General features: G+C 40.8%; 1 protein-coding gene across 1 annotated transcript in view; it reads left to right on the top strand.

Moving 5' to 3' along the window:
* The first annotated feature begins 5,887 nt into the window (after positions 1–5,887).
* The window catches only part of LOC137299966 (acid-sensing ion channel 2-like), an 848,183-nt gene continuing 832,362 nt past the window's right edge, over positions 5,888–21,708 (top strand). The window contains exon 1 of the mRNA XM_067969004.1: positions 5,888–6,668. Within this exon, the coding sequence (XP_067825105.1) occupies positions 6,108–6,668 (561 nt within the window). The 5' untranslated portion in view covers positions 5,888–6,107. The remainder of the gene's footprint in view (positions 6,669–21,708) is intronic.

Genomic DNA, 21,708 nt, shown 5'->3' with positions numbered 1-21,708 from the left:
CACATACCTAACGCAACATAAAATGTTCACCTGACGAAGGGGGAAGCCTCCGAAAGCTTGTGAATTTAAAATAAAATTGCTGGACTATAACTTGGTGTTGTAAAATTGTTTACAATTGTCAACCCCAGTCCATCACCGGCATCTCCACATCATAACATAAAATGAGAACAGGTCCTTTGACTAATCAAGCCAATCTTTCCACAATCTACACTGTACCCAATCCATGCAATTTAATCTCCTGCGCCAAATCTTCTCTCTGTCTCCACAAAAGACTAGAATACATAGCTAATCTAATGATGACAAAATTTGTGTATTTTTCACCAATTTTAGCCTTAGTGGTTGTCTCTTCAAAACAGCACCATTGTGCTTGAAGAGTTTAACAGTCAGCTAAAGCAAATGGGGGGAATTTTAACTCCCCCTTCTGGTGGAAATTGGGCGGTGGCAGTAATTACCCACTGTGCTTCTGCTCTGTGTGGATTTTAATGGCACCGTTTTTGGCGGCGGATAAGGCGCCCATCTAAATCAGGCGGAAGCATGCAAATCAGGGTCCTATTTTTAAAAATCAATTCTCGGGATGTGGGTATCACTGGCGAGGATGGAATTTATTGCCCATCCCTAACGTCAATAGGACACCGATGGTCCTTCTACTGTGTCTGAGCGGTGTGTTTGCCGCAGCCCTCCCGCTCAATGAAAGCTGCACCGAAGAGGCCACAAATGGTAAGTGTTAAACTTTCCTTCGTGGGGTCAGGAGGAGCAATACTGCCTCCCTGACACTTGCCTTTCAACTGGCAGATGGCCTCCGATTTTAACCATCTGGCCCTCGGCTGGCTACCTCTTTCCACCATTTCAGGCAGGCACCTGGCTGACGGGATGTAAATGAGTCCTGGGAGGTAAAATAGCCCAGGCCTCAAACTGATGACATAAGATGCTTGCCCTGTCCGCTCTAAACTTGCTTCCAATTTAAATTCCCACCCCGCCAATGTAAGCTTATCACGATACAACATTGCAAAGTTTATTGTTATAGTCTTCCTCGAAGCAGAGAAAGTCTAACCCATTATTTTCAAATAGATACATACATCGTGACTGATTCAGTTCCTTTTTGAATTTGCTTGGCTTGTTATTCAAAATCCAGGAAGTCCCAGCAATTTTTTCTGGGATATAAAAATGTTGTTCTTGTCAATAGCTGACCGTTAGATAAACTGATGAGAAGGCACAGTTTGAAATCTGAAAAAAGCCAGATTTTTAAAATACCTCGAGGTTTAGATTCCTGAAAGATAAAGAAATACTGTATTCATTTAAAAAATTTTTATAAAGGATTAAGTTAATTCTTAGAGTTCCATTCTTTTATTATCTACTCGAGGAGTTAGATAAAAGACATTCCACTCCAGGCAGTATAACCTAATGTATATCTCTTGTACAGTTTCTGGAATTATATGTTACATTTGCCTGTGGGCCCTGCCATAATTAACATAATATGTAGCAGATGGTTTGGATTGTGGCATTTCACAAGTATGAATTATATTGTACCCATACATTTGTATGTGTGCAATTTCCAAAATGTTCGTCTCTCGTAATGCAAAGACATAATTGTACTGACAAAATTTACGTTCTGAAATGTTAGCACTCAATGAAATATGAGTCATTCGTTTAAAACCATAATTACTTTGTAGCGGAACAGTAACATTGTGAAATGCATTGTATTATTAAACTAGTGTTAAAGTTCAAAGTAGAACAATTGTACTCTTTTGTTTTACAGGCTGTGTGGATTTAAATCTGGTTTGATTGAATCTTAATTTTACATTTGCAAAAACCTGTAGTCATACCAAAAATTAAGTTGTGTCAACATTTGCTTAGAAACACCCTCGATTTGTGACTAAATTAGTAGTTTTAGACTCCATCTGGAAATATTTCCTTCCGTAACCAAGGATAGGGTGGATAATTGAGATGGTGGAAGAGCAGCTAAAAATCTTTTCTGCCAAAGCTATGATAATTGTCTGAAAGTGGTCGAGAATTTACTGAGATCAATGAAATAGTCTTGGTGGACTGTAATAAAACACCATCACAGTGGTGAGCACTTATATTGTGGTAATAAACCCAAGTACATGACCACATTCAAATACTGAGATAAACATATTTATTGTCCCAGGGAATATGATACCAGGATCATTAATATGCTTGGATTGGAATTTATTCAGCACAAGTAAAAGGGCAATGAACACAGAGCAATTCTGCATGATGAACATTTTTGCCTGAACTCCAATGCAAGTATGCTAAGACCCCTCCCAGTGGTTGACTTTATATTGCATTCTCTTGAAGGTTATGTCAAGGAAAGGTGCCTAAACATTTTGTGGATAAAAATGAAAATTTTGCTCTTCATTTCCCTAAAGTCAAAATCAATTATAAATAGAATTTTGTTTATCAAATATAAAATTCAACAGAACTCCTAAATCAATCCTGAAATGTTGATGCTAATCTGTTAAATTGTTCTTTTTCTGAACCTGTCGTGTCTTGTTAACTTCAGATGTTGTTATTTCCATATATGCTGAGTAGAAAACCATTTTATGTTCATTTAGATTTTCAAAAAGAAATATTCATTAGAATTTCAATTTGTGGGTGATTGCAATTTGAAATCCAGAGATGAACATAGGGAGTGGCTAGTACTTTAATCAGCACTTTCAGGGGACTGTAATATTACCTGTGCTCCATCAGTCCTCTGATTGCAGTTTTTTTTGCACACTGCAAACTGCTTCGATTAGAAATGCAGCTATCTTCTATTATACACGTGAGATTGGTCACTGCTGTTAATATTGCTGTTAGCCTTTTAGATTACCAGTGATTACCCTATCAGATCACTGATGCGGTATGCCCCCTTTAGATCACTATAGAAAAGATACTCAAATGAATCACAAGGGTAATGACGCCCATTACGTTACCATGTAAGCAATTTCCCCTTCCCCCTACTGTGTACAGAATTCCAATTTTGATTGCTTGGGTTAAAATCCTGCATTAATCACCATGAATAGAGTTCACTTAACTAAATCCTCAATGATAGGAACTCTTATTTGATCACCAAAAATATGCTCCCTTCAGCCCATGGTAATATTCTCCTTTCAGCTCTTATTGATAGGACATGCATCTTTCCTAAATTCTCTGGGCCTTGACCACTCTGATTAGACTAGCAAGAAAGTTTTCTGTTAAGGTTACATTACAGGCTATCGCTAAGTATGCAGTTATACTGCCACTTATCATTGATGTGAAGCAGTTTTGGGTGCATGTTGATGAAAAGCTGGAGCCAATTTCTGTCCGAACTCCAGAATGTACTAAAGCCAAGTGATTTGCGATCTGCTCCAGGAGACCCTCCCACCTTTTTGGCTCAGTGGCGTGTGTGAGTATAACTCCAGCCCATTCTCTCCTAAAATTACAAAATAGCTGCCATAGGAGCAGAACTTTATGCATATGTACAATAAAACTCTGGGTCTTGTGCTTTGGTACTGGTCTCAGCCTGATAATGAAGTATAACTGCAGCCTTGTCTGTTATCCTCTGATAAGTTAGGAAATGGAGTAAGATATGTAAAATGTCTGTGCTTGCAAGCAAAGGGACAGAGCATCCTGCATGCGAACCACTGTTACTGCTTTGAATCTGAATATGAAGCATCAATATTGTTTTTGTTTCATCCTGTGAAGTTGACATTCCTTGACCTCAGAAATAATGTTACATAATATTATGTGTAAAGTTTTGAGTTGTTTCTGCAAAAGTTTAGGTGTTATGTATGCAAATTTCTGTCATGCTTTTAAAAAATATGTATACTAGGAAAAATAAAGCTAGTCATTTCCTGCTCGTTTCATGGAAACTTACCCAGCAGCAGAAAATATTCTCTAGTTGATCACAGGATGTGCCCATTTACATCAATGAGACTTCTGGCCTTAAAGGGACACCCAACTTACACATTGTACATTGCAAGGGATAATGTGTCTGTCTTTATAAAACATCCTCCTTACTGTGACCAACAGTGGGGGAGGTCCAATTATTGTGGAAATAAACTGACGTGGCTGAGAGACTTCAGTTGTGTGGAGAGATTGCAAACCTTGGGATTGTTCTCCTTGGAGCAAAGAAGGTTAAGGGTAGATTTAATAGAGATTTAAAATCATGAGGGGTTTTGATGGAGCAAGTAGGGAGAAACTGTTTCCTCTGGCAAGTGGGTCGGTAACTAGAGGTCATAGCTTTAAAACAATTGGCACAAGAACCAGAGGGAAAATGAGGAGAAATCTTTTCACAGAGTTGTTAAGATCTGGAATGCACTACCTGAAAGGATGGTGGAAGCAGATTCTATAGGAACTTTCAAAAGGCAATTGGACTGGTATTTGAAGAGGACTAATTTGCAGGGTTTTGGAGAAAATTCTGGGGTGTGGGACTAAATTGGACAGCTCTTTCAAAGAGCAGGCATGATGGGCTGAATGGCCTCCTTTTGTGCAGTAAGATTCTATGATTCTGTTCTATGGTTATCTCAACTGATTGCTCAAATAACATTTCTCCCAAAACAAACAAAATGAAAACAGTACTTGGAGTTTGAAAAGATCAAAGTGACCACATCTGAGGTCCTGTCCCTTTATAAGAGCAGATCAAATCCAACCTTTTAGTAACATCCAAATTGAATAACTTCTGTTTGACTAACAAGGTTGATTTGCTCCTTATACTGGCTCCTCATGGAATAATAATCTATCATCATTCCATTTAAGTAGGATTCAGAGCCATGTTTTAAATGCAGCCAACGAGCTCACTGGAGCACTCCCTGGAATTCAGTGCAGCATATTTCTACTGCATATACTGGGGCTGCTCAGGTTCACTTACTTTAATGGGTTAAGAATGTCAAAATCAAGACTGTTTTGTCCCTTGAGGAGGTTAATGTAACATTTCTAACTGACAGCGCAAACCTGTTTCAGGGTTAATGCAGGCCAAGCATACACAGTCAGTTTATTTGAGAAGGGCTTGTTTTAACGCTATTAGTGATGAGTTTAAGCACCAAAAAATATAAAAACCGTCTCTGCATACACAATAATCCAGGCTTCCTTTCCTCTGCCTTGCTGTTTGGCAAGCCTGAGTCAGGCACCACTGGAAACTGTTGTTGTGATTCCCTCAACTGGATGATGTATTTAGCCTGAAACTCCATACAGACAAGCACCAGATGCAACAGATCAATGAGTGCTTGCTTATGTCAATCGCTCTCAGCATCAACTACTGACTGTTGTATGGCTTATTTTTTTTTTACTGAATTTATTTCCTCTAAACCTCAGTCTATATAATTCTTAGACATACAAATTGTATATTTTACCTTCATTTTTTTTCTAATTCACATCAAGAGTACTGTTTTTGCCTGAAGGCTCTTGCAAGCTTGGGGTACCAATATAACTAATGTGCTCATTGTGAGTCTGTGGAGCCTTCTGCTGTTGTTACTGCTGCTGCTGCTGCTGTTTTACTTGCAGACTGTCTCTCCTCCTCACTCCTTCCCTTCTGTTTGCTATCTCTCTCTCTCTCTCTCTCTCTCTCTCTCCTCATACAGCAATCAGTTCCTACTGCCCGAGGAGCCTTGGAACACACTGACAGCGTCAGGAAAGTGCCCAGGGATGGTTGGAGTCCAACAACAAGCAACGTAAGAGAAAGAAAACCAAGCAATCAATTTAAGGGACTGTTCTCTTTATAAATCATCTCTACAAGGCTGGTATCCCTGTGGACACTGAGCAGAGCATTTACACGAGCTAACGGACTGCAAGCTGCTTCGTGGTTTGAGTGTTTCATCACAGATATTGTCAGCTGAAGAATCCTTATTACGATTGGTGGGATCCTTTATCCCTCCCACCCTGTCTTTCCATCCCCGCTGCTTCCAAACAGACGAAGGCTTCTTGATGGTGCTGTGGAAGTCAAAAGCAAGAGTTTGCATCTATCTGCTGTGAAAGATTTTTTTTCCACACAAAAGGGGCAGTGCAGACCAGCCAAAGCTGAGTTCTTAAGGATAAAACCTAAACAACTGTTTGATGAACTGAAGCTCTTAGTGCACTAAGCAGCTGGAAGACTGGTATAATTATACACACATACATACATAAATAAAGAGATGGATGAGAAGGAAAACAGCACAGGCAGTGTGGGGAGTCTGCAGCCTTCCAGCATCCACGTTTTTGCCAATACTTCATCCCTTCATGGAATCAGGCATATATTTGTCTATGGACCAATGACCATGCGGCGATTCATGTGGACTGTGGTATTTATTGGCTCCCTGGGCCTACTCGTGGTGGAATGCGCAGAGCGGGTGGCTTTTTACTTCTCATACCCGCATGTTGCCAAGCTGGAAGAGGTGGCCACAAACAATCTGGTCTTTCCCGCCGTGACTATCTGCAATTTGAATGAGTTTCGATTTTCAGAGCTGACAGTAAATGATCTCTACCATGCTGGTGAGCTCCTGGGACTGCTCAACGTGTACTTAGAGATCCAGAGCCCTCACATGGCTGATCCTGTTGTGCTGAAAGCCCTCAAGAAGAAAGCTGATTTCAAGCACTACAAGCCAAGGGTATTCTACATGCATGAGTTTTATAACCGTGTTGGTCACAATCTCCAGGATATGATGCTGTATTGCAAGTTCCGGGGAGTGCGATGTACTCATAAAGACTTCAAAACAGTGAGTAAAAGTTTTATTCAGACCCATCTTAGTCATTCCACTTTATTCTATTTTCATTGTCCTTCCTGTCCGTCCTGCCACAAAAATCACATCAGTGAAAGTAATAATACAAACACATGCAAATTATTCATTAGCTGAATTAGGCACATGCTGGATCCTAATACTTTCAAAGTTTACTCATTAAATATTTTCAATAAGGACTTTATCTATACAGAAGCTGTGGTGACAGAACACAACGCTTATTTTTTTTTGCTTTCAGCAGAAATTTGAAAATAAGAAACAAAAACTTTCTTCCATCAATGAGATCACACTATGGACAATAAGGACAGAATAAATAATCTCACAAGAGTGACTGTCACTCCTTCATGAGTGAGAAAGAATGACTTAACTCATGAGTGTCTGCTGGTGCAGAATCAGTAGTAATGCTGCAGTAGTGAGAATTTGTGTAACAGATGAAGCCTATGGCCTTAGAATAGTTGGTTTGTGATGAGCATCTGTTTGACCTTTTCACTGGGTGACTTCCAAATCACAGGTGTGTCCTTTGAGAGATTTATTGGCTGGTTTTATTTGGAGCTGTGATCTTAATTATTCCTCGTTATTATATTATAATTAGGGGCGTCACTGTATCATTTATATCTGTATGTCAATTGTTTTATTAAGGAAGTGGTGTTGCTATTGTAATCTGTTACAAGACACATTAGCATGTTTATGTACAGAAGAGGGCAGAATGACATGTTAGGCAATATAATGTCATTCTGTTGTTGATGTCTGGTGCTTAAAGTGTTTTAGTAAAACTATGGCAAAAATAGGATAGCTGTCTTGAGTTTGTGCTGCAGTAGATACAAGGCTAGAAATTATTGTTCCTGATATCAGCAGACAAATGTCTTACATCTTCACATGATACTCCTTTGCCTGCTATTTTTGTAGAGGTATTAATCAGTTTATTTAAACAGGTTAATGCCTCTATTGAAATAGTGGACAGAGAAATGCTAGAGACATATGTTAATCATTGATATGCTAACATTGCCGGCGGTAATGTCGCGCTACAGTGGGAACCTTCTGCAGCTTCCAACATGATGGTGTGGCTACAGAGTCCTTGGTGCAGGCTGTTCCTCACTGGCCCAGGAACTGAGCTTGTCCAAGTATTACCCTATGAGGTGACCCTGACATATTAAGCATGCCTTTGTAAAGAACAATGGATTACTCATTTTTGAGCTACAAGATATTAGAACAAGTGAAGGCTCATGATGAGCTACAGCCTATGGATGTGCTTATTGCAAGGGTTTATTTTCTGCTATCCCACATTTGTTTCCCCCTCTTCCAACAAGAGCATCACAACGTTGGCACAGGCAGTGCGAATTTCACTTCAACCACTCAAACTCCTTCCATCACCAAATTAACTGTTGCAAAAACAGAAAAACTTGCCATTGGAGCACGCAACTGCAGCAGCAAAAAGCTTTTAACTGCTTACCTACAGCTCACAATGGCTACTCTTATGATGTCCTCACAAAAATACATTATATATGTTCTTATTGACCACCGCCTTTAATGGCAAATTGAAGGACCTACCTTTGGATGTTGTGTAAATATAATGTGTAATGAGTTACAGATGTTTAGTGAAATAAATCAGCTATTCCTGTAACTACAATTGTCACATTCACCTAATGTGTCTTCGTGGTTGATTTTTCCCATAAACTTTTTTGGCTGTATGCCTATGGAAGTGACAATAAAGCTTGAGAGAACGCATCATCTGGGCTTCAACATTCTGCAGCTAACTTGAACTCAATTCCCCTTACTTTAGTCATAGTAATTGTAAATTTCCAGTGGTTGTCTCAGAGCTAATTGAAATCTGCGCAGAACTGTATCATTTAATTTGCATTGCAAACCCTTACAACATATGCAAATAGTTATTAGTCATGTGAATGATGAAGGAAAAGATATTGCATGACCCTATTGGTGCTTTTGCTAAGGTAAAGGAACACTTTTTCAGGACTTTCAAATTAATTTTCTAATTACCTTATCCAATTACTCAAGTTATAACTGTCACGATCCAATAGAATTCCCTAGGATTTGGCAATCTTCTACTGTAACACAATAGTGTGACATCTCTAAGTTGAATATTACTTATTAAAGTTTTATGTTGGCTACATTTCATGATGACGTATATATGCATAGCTTTGGTTGTGATTTAATACAAGGTGGTGAGGAAGCAGCCTCTGGAAATCTGATTGCATAATGTGGATCTTTTTGGTGATTTTTTTCAGGTCTCTTGAAAGTGATACAAAAGAGACCATTGTGGGAGGATTGAAAATTAGTGACGAGTGAACTGCAATCTGAACCAGGCTTGAACCACAGTCTGATCCAGGCCAAACTGGGCCAAAACCACAATCTGAAACAGACTGGGCCCACAGTCCGAATCAGGGCAAACTAGGCCATACTGCACTCAAACAACCTGAAAAAGCAGTCCGAAACAGGCCAAACTGGGCCAAAATTGAATTTCGAAACAAGCTTAAACCGCAGTCTGTAACAGACGAAACTTGACCAAAAACTGTTATCTAAACCAGGGTTGAACTGAGCCGAAACCACAATCTCTCCAAAGTCTAACTAGGCCCATGGAAAATGTGGTATTGATTCTCATAGGAACATGTTGGCCTTGTAGAAGCTGGACACTGTGTAGTTTTCTCCAGGAATCCACACCACATTTTATATTGGACTGTGGCTGGTTTGCATTCCAGTTTGCTTATTGCTGTTGAAGATTTTGCAGATTTTTAACCACTTTTTGCTGTGTTGGCTCGAGAACACAAAGATAAGGAAATGGATGGCCTTAAGGACTGAAGCTGAAACTCCGTGAATCTAACAGCTATATGGCTACCTCTGTGATATATGTTCCGTATTAATGTAGTTGTGCTGTACTAGTTGATGACATTTGATATGAATCATCCTTACAAGTGCAAGTCAGTACAGGAGAGGGTGTCTGACATGGAGGGATTGTTTTAAATTTCTCTCTGTATATGGTTGTGAGATTCAGCTGTTGCTATATGTGATTATATATGGGTTACATTTCTCTCCCTCTCTCTCTCTCTCTCTCTCTCTCTCATCTCAGATTGGAAATTTGGATGTGTGCCCTAATTTTCAACATTTGAATATTTATCATCTTAGAGTTATTTCAGATCAGTGAATATATATAATATTACATTTGCTACAAAGTGCATTCATTAACAATATAAAAATAACTAATCTGAAAATCTCTTTTGAAATGTGCCACGTTTATAGAAACATAAGAACATAAGAAATAGGAGCAGGAGTAGGCCATATGGCCCCTCGAGCCTGCTCCACCATTTAATAAGATCAAGGCTGATCTTTGACCTCAACTGCATTTTCCAGCCCAATCTCCATATTATTCGTTCATGGGATGTGGGCGTCGCTGGCGAGGCCGGCATTTATTGCCCATCCCTAATTGCCCTTGAGAAGGTGGTGGTGAGCCGCCTTCTTGAACCGCTGCAGTCCGCGTGGTGAAGGTTCTCCCACAGTGCTGTTAGGAAGGGAGTTCCAGGATTTTGACCCTGCGACGATGAAGGAACAGCGATATATTTCCAAGTCGGGATGGTGTGTGACTTAGAGGGCAACGTGCAGGTGGTGTTGTTCCCATGTACCTTCTGCTCTTGTCCTTCTAGGTGGCAGAGGTCACGGGTTTGGGAGGTGCTGTCGAAGAAGCCTTGGCGAGTTGCTGCAGTGCATCCTGTGGATGGTACACACTGCAGCCACTGTGCACCGGTGGTGAAGGGAGTGAATGTTTAGGGTGGTGGATGGGGTGCCAATCAAGCGGGTTGCTTTGTCCTGGATGGTGTTGAGCTTCTTGAGTGTTGTTAGAGCTGCACTCATCCAGGCAAGTGGAAAGTATTCCATCACACTCCTGACTTATAAACATAGAAAATAGGAGCAAGAGTAGGCCATTCTGCCCTCGGGCTTGCTCCGTCATTCAAAATGATCATGGCTGATCGTTTAACTCAGTACCCTGTTCCCGCTTTTTCCCCATATCCCTTGATCCCTTTAGCATTAAGAAATATATCTATCTCCTTCTTCAACATATCTAATGACTTGGCCTCCACTGCCTTCTGTGGTAGAGAATGCCACAGGTTCACCACTCTCTGAGTGAAGAAATTTCTCCTCATCTCGGTTCTAAATGGCATACCCCGTATCCTGAGACTGTGACCCCTGGTTCTGGATTCCCCATCCATTGGGAACATCCTCCCTGCATCTAGTCTGTCTAGTCCTGTTAGAATTTTATATGTTTCGATGAGATCACCTCTCATTCTTCTAAACTCTAGTGAATATAGGTCTAGTCGACCCAACCTCTCCTCATACGTCAGTCCTGCCATCCCAGGAATCAGTCTGGTAAACCTTCATTGCACTCCCTCCATGGCAAGGACATCCTTCCTCAGATAAGGAGACCAACACTGCACACAATACTCCAGATGTGGTCTCACCAAGGCCCTGTACAACTGCATTAAGACGCCCCTGTTCTTGTACTCAAATCCTCTTGCAATGAAAGCCAACATACCATTCACCTTCCTAACTGCTTGCTGCACCTGAATGCTCGCTTTCAGCGACTGGTGTGCAAGGACTCCCAGGTCTCGTTGCACCTCCCCTTTTCCCAATCTATCACCATTCGGATAATAATCTGTCTTTCTGTTTTTACAACCAAAGTGGATAACCTCACATTTATCCACGTTATACTGCATCTGCCATGTTCTTGCCCACTCACCCAACTTGTCTAAATCACATTGGAGCCTCTTTGAATCCTCCCTACAGCTCACATTCCACCCCAGCTTTGTGTCGTCTGCAAACTTGGAAATGTTACATTCAGTTCCCTCATCCAAATCATTGATATATATTGTGAATAGCTGGGGCCCAAGCACTGATCCCTGCGGTACCCCACTGGTCATTGCCTGCCACCTGGAAAAAGACCCGTTTATTCCTACTCTCTCTATCCTGTCTGTCAACCAATTCTCAATCCATGCCAGTGTATTCCCCCCAGTCCCATGTGCTTTAATTTTGCACACTAACCTCTTGTGTGGGACCTTATCAAAAGCCTTCTGAAAATCCAAGTACACCACATCCACTGGTTCTCCCCTATCTATTCTACTAGTTACAGCCTCAAAAAACTCCAGTAGATTTGTTAAGCATGATTTCTCTTTCATAAACCCATGCTGACTTTGAGCAATCCCGTTAATGCCCTCCAAGTGTTCTGTTATCACATCCTTTATAATAGACTCCAGCATTTCCTCCACTACTGATGTTAGGCTAACTGGTCTGTAATTCCCTGTTTTTTCTCTCCCTCCTTTTTTTTAATAGTGGGGTTACATTTGCCACCCTCCAATCTGTAGGAACTGTTCCAGAGTCTATAGAATTTTGGAAGATGACCACCAATGCATCCACTATTTCCATGGCCATTTCCTTTAGTACTCTGGGATGTAGATTATCAGGCCCTGGAGATTTGTCAGCCTTTAGCCCCATTAATTTCCCTAGCACTATTTTTTTTTTACTAATACTGATTTCCTTCAGTTCCTCCCTCTCACCAGACCCTTGGTTCCCTAAGATTTCCGGGAGGTTATTTGTGTCCTCCTTTGTGAAGACAGAACCAAAGTATGTGTTTAATTTTTCTGCCATTTCTTTGTTCCCCATTATAATTTCCCCCATTTCTGACTGTAAGGGACCGACATTTGTCTTCACTAATCTTTTTCTCTTGACCTATGCCTTGTAGATGGTGGAAAGGCTTTGGAGAGTCAGGAGGTGAATCACTCGCCGCAGAATACCCAGCCTCTGACCTGCTCTTGTAGCCACAGTATTTATGTGGCAGGTCCAGCTAAGTTTCTGGTCAATGGTGACCCCCAGGATGTTGGTGGTAGGGGATTCGGTGATGGTAATGCCGTTGAATGTCAAGGCGAGGTGGTTAGATTCTTTGCCTGGCACTTGTCTGGTGCGAATGTTATTTGCCACGTATCAGCCCAAGCCTGGAAGTTGTCCAGGTCTTGCTGCATGCGGGCACGGACTGTTTATTATCTGAGGGGTTGCGAATGAAACTGTGCAATCATCAGCGAACATCCACATTTCTGACCTTATGATGGAGGGAAGGTCATTGAAGAAGCAGCTGAAGATGGTTGGGCCGAGGACACTGCCCTGAGGAACTCCTGCAGCAAAGTCCTGGGGCTGTGATGATTGGCCTCCAACAACCACTACCATCTTCCTTTGTTCTAGGTATGACTCCAGCCACTGGAAAGTTTTCCCCCCGATTCCCATTGACTTCAATTTTACAAAGGCTCCTTGGTGCCACACTTGGTCAAATGCTGCCTTGATGTCAAGGGCAGTTACTCTCACCTCACCTCTGGAATTCAGCTCTTTTGTCCATGTTTGGACCAAGGCTGTAATGAGGTCTGAAGCCGAGTGGTCCTGGCGGAACCCAAACTGAGCATCGGTCAGCAGGTGAGTAAGTGCTGCTTGATCACACTGTCGACGACACCTTCCATCACTTTGCTGATGACCGAGAGTAGACTGATGGTGCGGTAATTGGTCGGATTGGATTTGTCCTGCTTTTTGTGGATAGGACATACCTGGGCAATTTTCCACATTGTCGGGTAGATGCCAGTGTTGTAGCTGTACTGGAACAATTTGGCTAGAGGCGCGGCTAGTTTTGGAGCACAAGACTTCAGCACTACAGCCGGGATGTTGTTGGGGCCCATAGCATTTGTTGTATCCAGCGCACTCAGCCGTTTCTTGATATCACGTGGAGTGAATTGAATTGGCTGAAGACTGGCTTCTGTGATGGTGGGCTCTTCTGGCTGCAGATGGTTGCAAACGCTTCAGCCTTATCTTTTGCGCTCACGTGCTGGACTCTGCCATCATTGAGGATGGGGATGTTTACAGAGCCTCCTCTTCCCATTAGTTGTTTAATTGTCCACCACCATTCACGACTGGATGTGGCAGGACTGCAGAGCTTTGATCTGATTTGTTGGTTATGGAATTGCTTAGCTCTGTATCGCATGTTGCTTCCACTGTTTAGCTTGCATGTAGTCCTGAGTTGTAGCTTCACCAGGTTGGCACCTCATTTTTAGGTACGCCTGGTGCTGCTCCTGGCATGCTCTTCTACACTCCTCATTGAACCAGGGTTGATCCTCTGGCTTGTTGATAATGGTAGAGTGAGGAATATGCCGGGCCATGAGGTTACAGATTGTGCTGGAATACAATTCTGCTGCTGCTATTGGCCCACAGCACCTCATTGATGCCCAGTTTTGAGCTGCTAGATCTGTTCTGAATCTATCCCATTCAGCATGGTAGCCATGATGTGGAGATGCCGGTGATGGACTGGGGTTGACAATTGTAAACAATTTTACAACACTAAGTTATAGTCCAACAAATTTATTTTAAATTCCACAAGCTTTCGGAGGCTTCCTCCTTCATCAGGTGAACGGTGTGGAAATGAAATTTTCGAATTCTTCGCATTTGAACTTCGCATTTCAAATGCGAAGAATTCGAAAATTTCATTTCCACACCGTTCACCTGACGAAGGAGGAAGCCTCCGAAAGCTTGTGGAATTTAAAATAAATTTGTTGGACTATAACTTGGTGTTGTAAAATTATTTACATTTAGCATGGTGGTCGTGCCACACAACACATTGGATGGTGTCTTCAGTGTGAAGACGGGAGTTTGTCTCCACAAGGACTGTGCGGTGGTCACTCCTACCAATACTGTCATGGGCAGATGCATTTGCGACAGGTAGATTGGTGAGGACGAGGTCAAGTAGGTTTTTCCCTTGTGTTGATTCGCTCACCAACTGCCGCAGGCCCAGTCTGGCAGCTATGTGCTTCAGGACTCAGCCAGCTCGGTCAGTAGTGGTGCTACCAAGCCAATCTTTGTGATGGACATTGAAGTCCCCCACCCAGAGTACATTCTGTGCCCTTGCTACCCTCATTGCTTCCTCCAAGTGGTGTTTAACATGGAGGAGGACTGATTCATCAGCTGAGGGATGATGGTGTGTGGTAATTAGCAGGAGGTTTCCTTGCCTATGTTTGACCTGATGCCATGAGATTTCATGGGGTCCGGAGTCTATGTTGAGGACTCCAAGGGCCGCTCCCTCCTGACTGTATATCTCTGTACCACCACCTGTGGTGGGTCTGACCTGCCGGTGGGACAGGACATACCCAGGGATGGTGATGGAAGAGTCTGGGACGTTGGCTGAAAGGTATGAATCTGTGAGTATGGCTATGTCAGGCTGTTGCTTGACTAGTCTGTGGGACAGCTCTCCCTATTTTGGCACAAACCAAATAGCCTGGGATACATTTCGTCCGGGCCTGGCGATTTATCTACTTTCAAAGATGCTAAATCCCTTAATACTTTCTCTCTCACTATTTTTATCCCATCCAATATTTCACATTCCTCCTCCTTAACTATAATCTCTGCAGCGTCCCCCTCTTTTGTGAAGACAGACGCAAAGTATTCATTAAGAACCGTACCCACATCTTCTGCCTCCACACATCGATTACCTTTTTGATTTCCTCAGATGGATATGAGGATCTAAATTGTCTTGTCATTGTAATGACACAGAGAATCACCCAAACTTCACAACTTGTAGTTGATGCACCTGTCATCACAACCCCAGTGTGAGTAAGGAAAGATAATCACAATACTAGTGAGTGCAAAGTTCTGTGGCTGGTGGATTGGATGCACATTGGGATAAAAACAAAAGTTCAGTGTGAATTGTGGAAAAGCCATCTGAAGAGTACAGCTGACTAGAAGTGCCATCACCAGTAATGATCAGGACCCTTGCAAAGTAGTTTGTGGGACCGGTCTCCTTTGAGCTGCATAACAGCAGTGGTCTGATGCACTTCAAGCCTTCTGGTTAAGATCAAGCTGGAAGTGTGATTCGATGTGGCAGTATTATAACAAAAAGCAGAGAAGTGTGTTTCTTGAATCTCAGAGCTGACCTATTTCACAGACTTATCAAATATATCTTGAAGATGGAGTCAATCCACTTAAATGGAAGTTGAATGAATTAATGTAACAATGCAACCAAAAATGTAGCATTAGGTTAGATACCAATGATCCAATGATTCTTGAGTATTTAGAACAGTTCATGCCTTATTAATGGCACTGCATTTGCTCGAATGTTAACACTCTGACATTCCCCATCTTTAAAATGAGGCTTGAGTGGTGCAATATCATCTGCTATAAAACAGGAGGCTTATAGCATTTTGCAGTCTTAGGAAATACACTGTAGTATTAATGGCTTATGCATTTAACTTCATGCGGTATAACAATGATTCAGCACAAGCCTTGAAACAGTATAGGAATTAATGAGCAGCTCAGGCAGAACTTGTACCTAGGCCCTGAGAGTTAATGGCTCACTGATATCCTGAAGGCTGATTGACAAAGCTAATTGCTGTGAGAATAACCCAGCTGTTTGTAAAATTGAGAACATTTTTAAACCATATATGGATAAGCAATAATAATATCAGTGACTATTAATGAGAATACAGGCCTTTCCATTAATAACACATATTTATGTTAGCTACGCAAGTATTCACATCACCAAGAACACACTTACCAACAATACTCATCTTTACATTTACAATGTGGAACATGGGGTTTCCCATTTCATATATCAACGCTTCAAATTTCAGTAGTTAAAACAATTAGTTGATATGCACAATAGGATTCTGATGAGTTACTGCATTTATAGTCTTTGTACTCATGAGGTAGCAGAAGGAATTGAATTAAAGATTTTAAATACTAATGGATCTCCCATAGTGTTCAAATAATTTGCTGTTTTAAAATGGTAGAAGCATCATACCACGCAACACACAACATACCATTCTACTGCAAAGTGCAGTTGTTCCTTCCTCAGGTCAATTAGAGGCAGATTGCTCTTAGAAGATGCTTAGGTCAGTTAGAAGTCAGACAATTTTTTTAATGTAACTGTGCTACTGAAGTCAATTAGATGTTATTTTGTGATGGTTTTCTTTCTCTTTTTATATCTTTTTAAAGTATGACAAAAATTTTGCATGTTTGATACCTGAAATTTGACAGATAGTGCTCAAAACTTTAATATGCACACTAACACTAGCAGAATTCCCATGGCATTGCTCTTGATAGATCAAAGGTTATGCTGTTTTATAGAGAGAGAACATTACATTATGAAACTTTCATTTTAGTTACTAGTATGTTTTAAAATGCTGGTGTGTTCTCTCTCAATCAGCTAAAATGTGAAAAAAAAGTTCTCAATCATACTGTAACAGCTGCTTGAACAGTCAGCATGCGCATCTCTTACCAGTAATTTAATCCAAACTTTAATTCTAAATAATGTCAGTGCTTGGCGACTGTATGGCAATCTGTTAACCGGCTGGAAACTGACTGTTAAGTGTGCTGAAAGTTACAGACCTTGGGCAATTTAAAACATGCTTCTGATTAGAATTGAGTGTATCTCTCACCCTCACATTCTCTTCCTCCCTCCTTTTGCAGATCTTTCTTTGATTATATCTCTTCTCTTTTACATGTGTCACACTTGGGGGACAATTATCACTTGGGGAAATTGATGTTAATAAAGGGTCTAAAAATGGGGCCGGGAACTTTACCGCCCCTTTAACCCCAATGATCAGCCCGCTGCAACTTTCACAGGGGCCTATCGCTGGGTGACCAAAGCACCAGCCTGAGACCTCTCTTGCATGCAAATCAGGGTCTTAACGATGTAGTTAGGCCCCCAATTGCAATTTTAAGGGACACATGGGCAGAGTGGACCACCTTGCTCGACTTAAACAAAATAACTCCTAACTAACCTCCTGCATTCTCTCGAGCCTGGCTAAATCTTACCCTCACAGCTATCTGTTTTAAAAACATTACTGACTGCATGTGTCTCTCTCTATTTTTATATCCATGTGTTCACAGCCAGAAGAGTAGGCCTGCCAGACAACTTCTGACAAGTGCCCATCACTAGAGACTTCCCAACACAGTGAATGTGGGGTGTTTATTGATTACCAAACCAAGCTAATGAATTCCTTATTGTTTACATCTTTAGGGTAAATTAAAATTTTATACATTTTCTTTCCCAGTGTCTTTTTAAACTTATGTAAATAAACTTTGTTTTCAAAATCCAACTTTTAAAAGGACGCAGGGCTGGATGAAGAGGGAAAACTTGCACGGCCAGCATTAAAATTTCAATAGGGCCAATGAACCATTGGGCTCAGGTGGAATGGGACTGACGGCCAGGAAATTAAAATGTTTTACTTGTCGTACAGAAAAAGTATTTTTTTTTTAAACTTATAGTTAATATTGGTTGAAAGCAGAAATGATGCAGCAGTGGAGGTCAGCAGAAGAACAGGATATTTCAGGTGGAGGCTCAGTAGCTGGGTAATGGGATGGGGTATAAAGCACCACATACTAGCAGCAAGCCTGTTTACATTGTGACATATAACTGTTATAAGTGTTGACACTGTTCATTTAGGGATCTTAATTTGAAATGCATACATAGGAAGTTTACATTATAAATGTTGACACAAAAATGTTACTGCCAAATCATGACACAGGAAATAAGAGTGTTGTGTACTCTCCCTGTGTCATGATTTTCAAGAACGCCAACATTTGCAGTGTAAACTTCCTAAGCAAACATTTGAAATGTGTGCAGGGATTTCATGCCATAATCAAGACTTTTAATAATATATAGATTGGGTATGTGTGTGTGTATCCAAAATTATGTAACTTTCTGATGACTTGAACACAAGGTCGCAAGATAAGGAATTTGATTCTGTGCAGAAATGCATTTGATGAAGTAATTACGTGCAAGGTTATTTTTTTACTTATTTGTGAAGTACAGTTAATTAAATGTCCTCTTCATACAACTGAATGTAATTCTGTTGGCATTTTTATAACTTGATTACAAATCAAAGTATGACAAAATAACACATTGTTATGTAATTTAGATATTTGTGAAAATCAAATCAAAATGATATGTAGATATTCAAAACATTACATGTTTTGGATCTTTGTAAAATATTACAGCCCACATAATAACAATGGAATAGACCAAATTCAGTAAAATTATGAAAAAGGGATTGTAAAGGAATGGTGCTGCGGTGACTGAAGTACAACACTAAAGTGATAGAGCTATTCAAAATGATATGTAACTGAACGGATGGAGCTATATAGAATAATATATAACTGGAGGGACAGAGCTGTATGGAATGGTATATAACTGGATAGATGGGGGGTGATTTTCATCTCTGGCATAAATTGGGTGGCTAGGAGAGAGACATGTCCCTTCTGCTCATCTGATGATTTCAGCGGGAGGCCTGATCAATTTTTGTGGTCAGGCCTTCTCGAATTGTTGAGCTCCCAGTGCTAATTGCGCTGCTTATAGGCAGCTCACCGTTTGGGAGAGTAGGAAATCCAGCAGCGCACTAATTATGGGCCTGAAGCAGCACTTTTAAAGATCAAGGGTTCAAAGGAGCAGCTTACTTCAGGATGGGAGAATTGTTAAGAGCGCAACCAGCAGCAAGGAGTTGAAGTTAAGGAACCCTTAAGGCATAAAACTCCCAAAAGAATCAAGGAAAAATGAGCGCCAAACTGCTTCCAGCTTTCCCTTACTGCAGCTAATAATCCTTTTAAGTCGTCCTTGAATGGCTGTCTCCTGACCTGTACCACTCATAATATGTGGGTGTGTTGAGGAAGTAGTGGTGGCAGCGCTGATTGACCTGGAAATACTGCGTCATTTGATCCTATTAACATATATTTAGGCCCTCGTCTGTTTCCAGTGGAAGTGCTGACTGCCTAAGTCGAGATCCACCCGAAAATTGGAATGGCGGGCTTCCAATGGTGAGTTGGTGGGACTTTGCTTGTGCAATTTTTGTCCTGCTACCACCTTGTGTACAGGAGATAAAAATCAGCCTCATCTAGTTGTAGTGGATGATATTTAACGGGGGTAATTGTGCTCCTCCATTCCGACAACCCTCTGAGATCTCTGCGTTCCTCTAATTCTGGCCTCTTGCGATCCCCGATTTTCTTTGCTCCACCATTGTCTTCTGCTGCCTAGGCCCTAAGCTCTGGAATTCCCTCTCTGAACCTCTCTCTCCTCCTTTAAGATGCTCCTTAAAACCTATTTCTATGATCAAGCTTTTGGTCACTTGTCCTAATATCTCCTTATGTGGCTCGTTGTCAGATTTTGTTAATCGCTCCTATGTGGTGCCTTGGGATGTTTTACTATGTTAAAGGCGCTATATAAATGCAAGTTGTTGTTGAATCTTATATAACAACAACTTGCATTTATATAGCACCTTTAATGTAGTAAAACATCCCAAGGCCCTTCACAGGAGCGTTATCAGACAAAATTTGACATTGAGCCACATAAGAAGATATTAGGACACATGGCCAAAAGCTTGGTCAAATAAGAAGGTTTTAAGGAGGATCCTCCATATATATAAATAGCAGGATAGAACTGGAGGGATGAAGATGTATGGAATGATGTAGATCTAGAGGGGTAGAGCTATATAAAATGAAACAAAAACAGAAAATATTGGAAACACTCTGCAGGCCCATCAGCATTTGTAAAGAGGAAGGGTAAGTTTTGATGTTTTGGATGTGTACTCTTCATCAGTTGTATAGAATCACATATAACTCAAGGGAAGGAACTGTGTAGAATGATGTATTACTTGAGACACGAAGCTGTATAGAATGATAAATAACTAGAGGGATGGAGCTGTGTAGAATGATATGCAACTGGGTGATGGAACGGCACAGGATAATACATAATGTATATATAATGAAGGCAATGGAGCGGTACAGAATGATATATAACAGGTAGGATTGTAAAATGATTGAGCAGTATAGAACATCTGACATACTTAGCATTAAATAAGCATACAACTGTTTGTTATCTGTTGTCTTAGAAAACAATTCCTTCTGAGAATATAGTCAAAATATCACTGTAAAGTAATGTAGAAGTGTTTAGGCACAGTAGCCTTTGGCAAGTTTCATATTTTCCACTTCCATGCTTTTTATCCATCCATTCAGACAAGGTGAATTGTCACGGATCTGCAAAACTGACAGTTGTGTCTGAGATTAAAAAAACAAACTATTGTGGTTTTTAGTTCACTTATTGAAGAAACTTTTAACTTCTGAAAATCCTCACAGATTCAACAACTTAACTTGGAAAAAAGCAACATTGGACATCCCACAATAATTATTAATGTTGACATTCCCTGTAATTATTAATTCTGGTCCACAGTAATTAATTCTGATATCTACTATAATGATTAATATTTTCCTGCTTCCACGTGGGAGTTGCTACATCTTATTGGCTTAGTTTGCAAAATTATTTTGACACAGATTTTGAATTGATACTTCCGGTCATATCATCATCAATAGAATCATAAAATCATAGAATCATACAGCACAGAAGGGGGCCATTTGGCCCATCATGCCTGAACGAACTATCCAATTAGAACCACTTCCCTACTCTTTCCCCAAAACCTTGCAAAATTTCCCAATTATTTATCCAATTCCCTTTTGAAGGTTACTGTTAAATCTGCTTCCACCACCCTTTCAGGCAGTGCATTCCAGATCATAACAGTTTCATAATAACTTAATACCTTCACTGTGATTTCTAATTTGTGCACTTAGAAAATGTGGGAAATTATTTGTTTAACAAAATTGTTAAAAAAAACACCAAAATATTTTTGAAGAAATTAACTTTTACAATCAGTTTAAAGCAATGACCTTTCATTTGTGGAACCAGGGTTCAAGCCTGCCTTGGCCTGATGGGATAATAGTTTTCTTTTTGCTGGCTCCAATGGGCCTGCATGAATTGAGTTTGGGCAGCCTCAGTTTAGTCGCTTGTGGGGATGGTTCCACAGCATGAAGCTGATACAGTTTGGTACAAATTATCAATCAGAGGTCACAAGGATGGATTTAGAAAGTTCACACTATGCAGTCGAGGTTACTTTTCTGCAATTGCTCTGTGGAGATTGTTGGGGAAGAGTAAAATGCACTTCTGCCT

Source organism: Heptranchias perlo, chromosome 30 (genome assembly GCF_035084215.1).
Source record: "Heptranchias perlo isolate sHepPer1 chromosome 30, sHepPer1.hap1, whole genome shotgun sequence".
In the NCBI taxonomy this organism is placed as follows: Eukaryota; Metazoa; Chordata; class Chondrichthyes; order Hexanchiformes; family Hexanchidae; genus Heptranchias; species Heptranchias perlo.
Note: the sequence above shows the minus strand (reverse complement) of the source record. Positions and strands in the feature narration are given on the sequence as shown.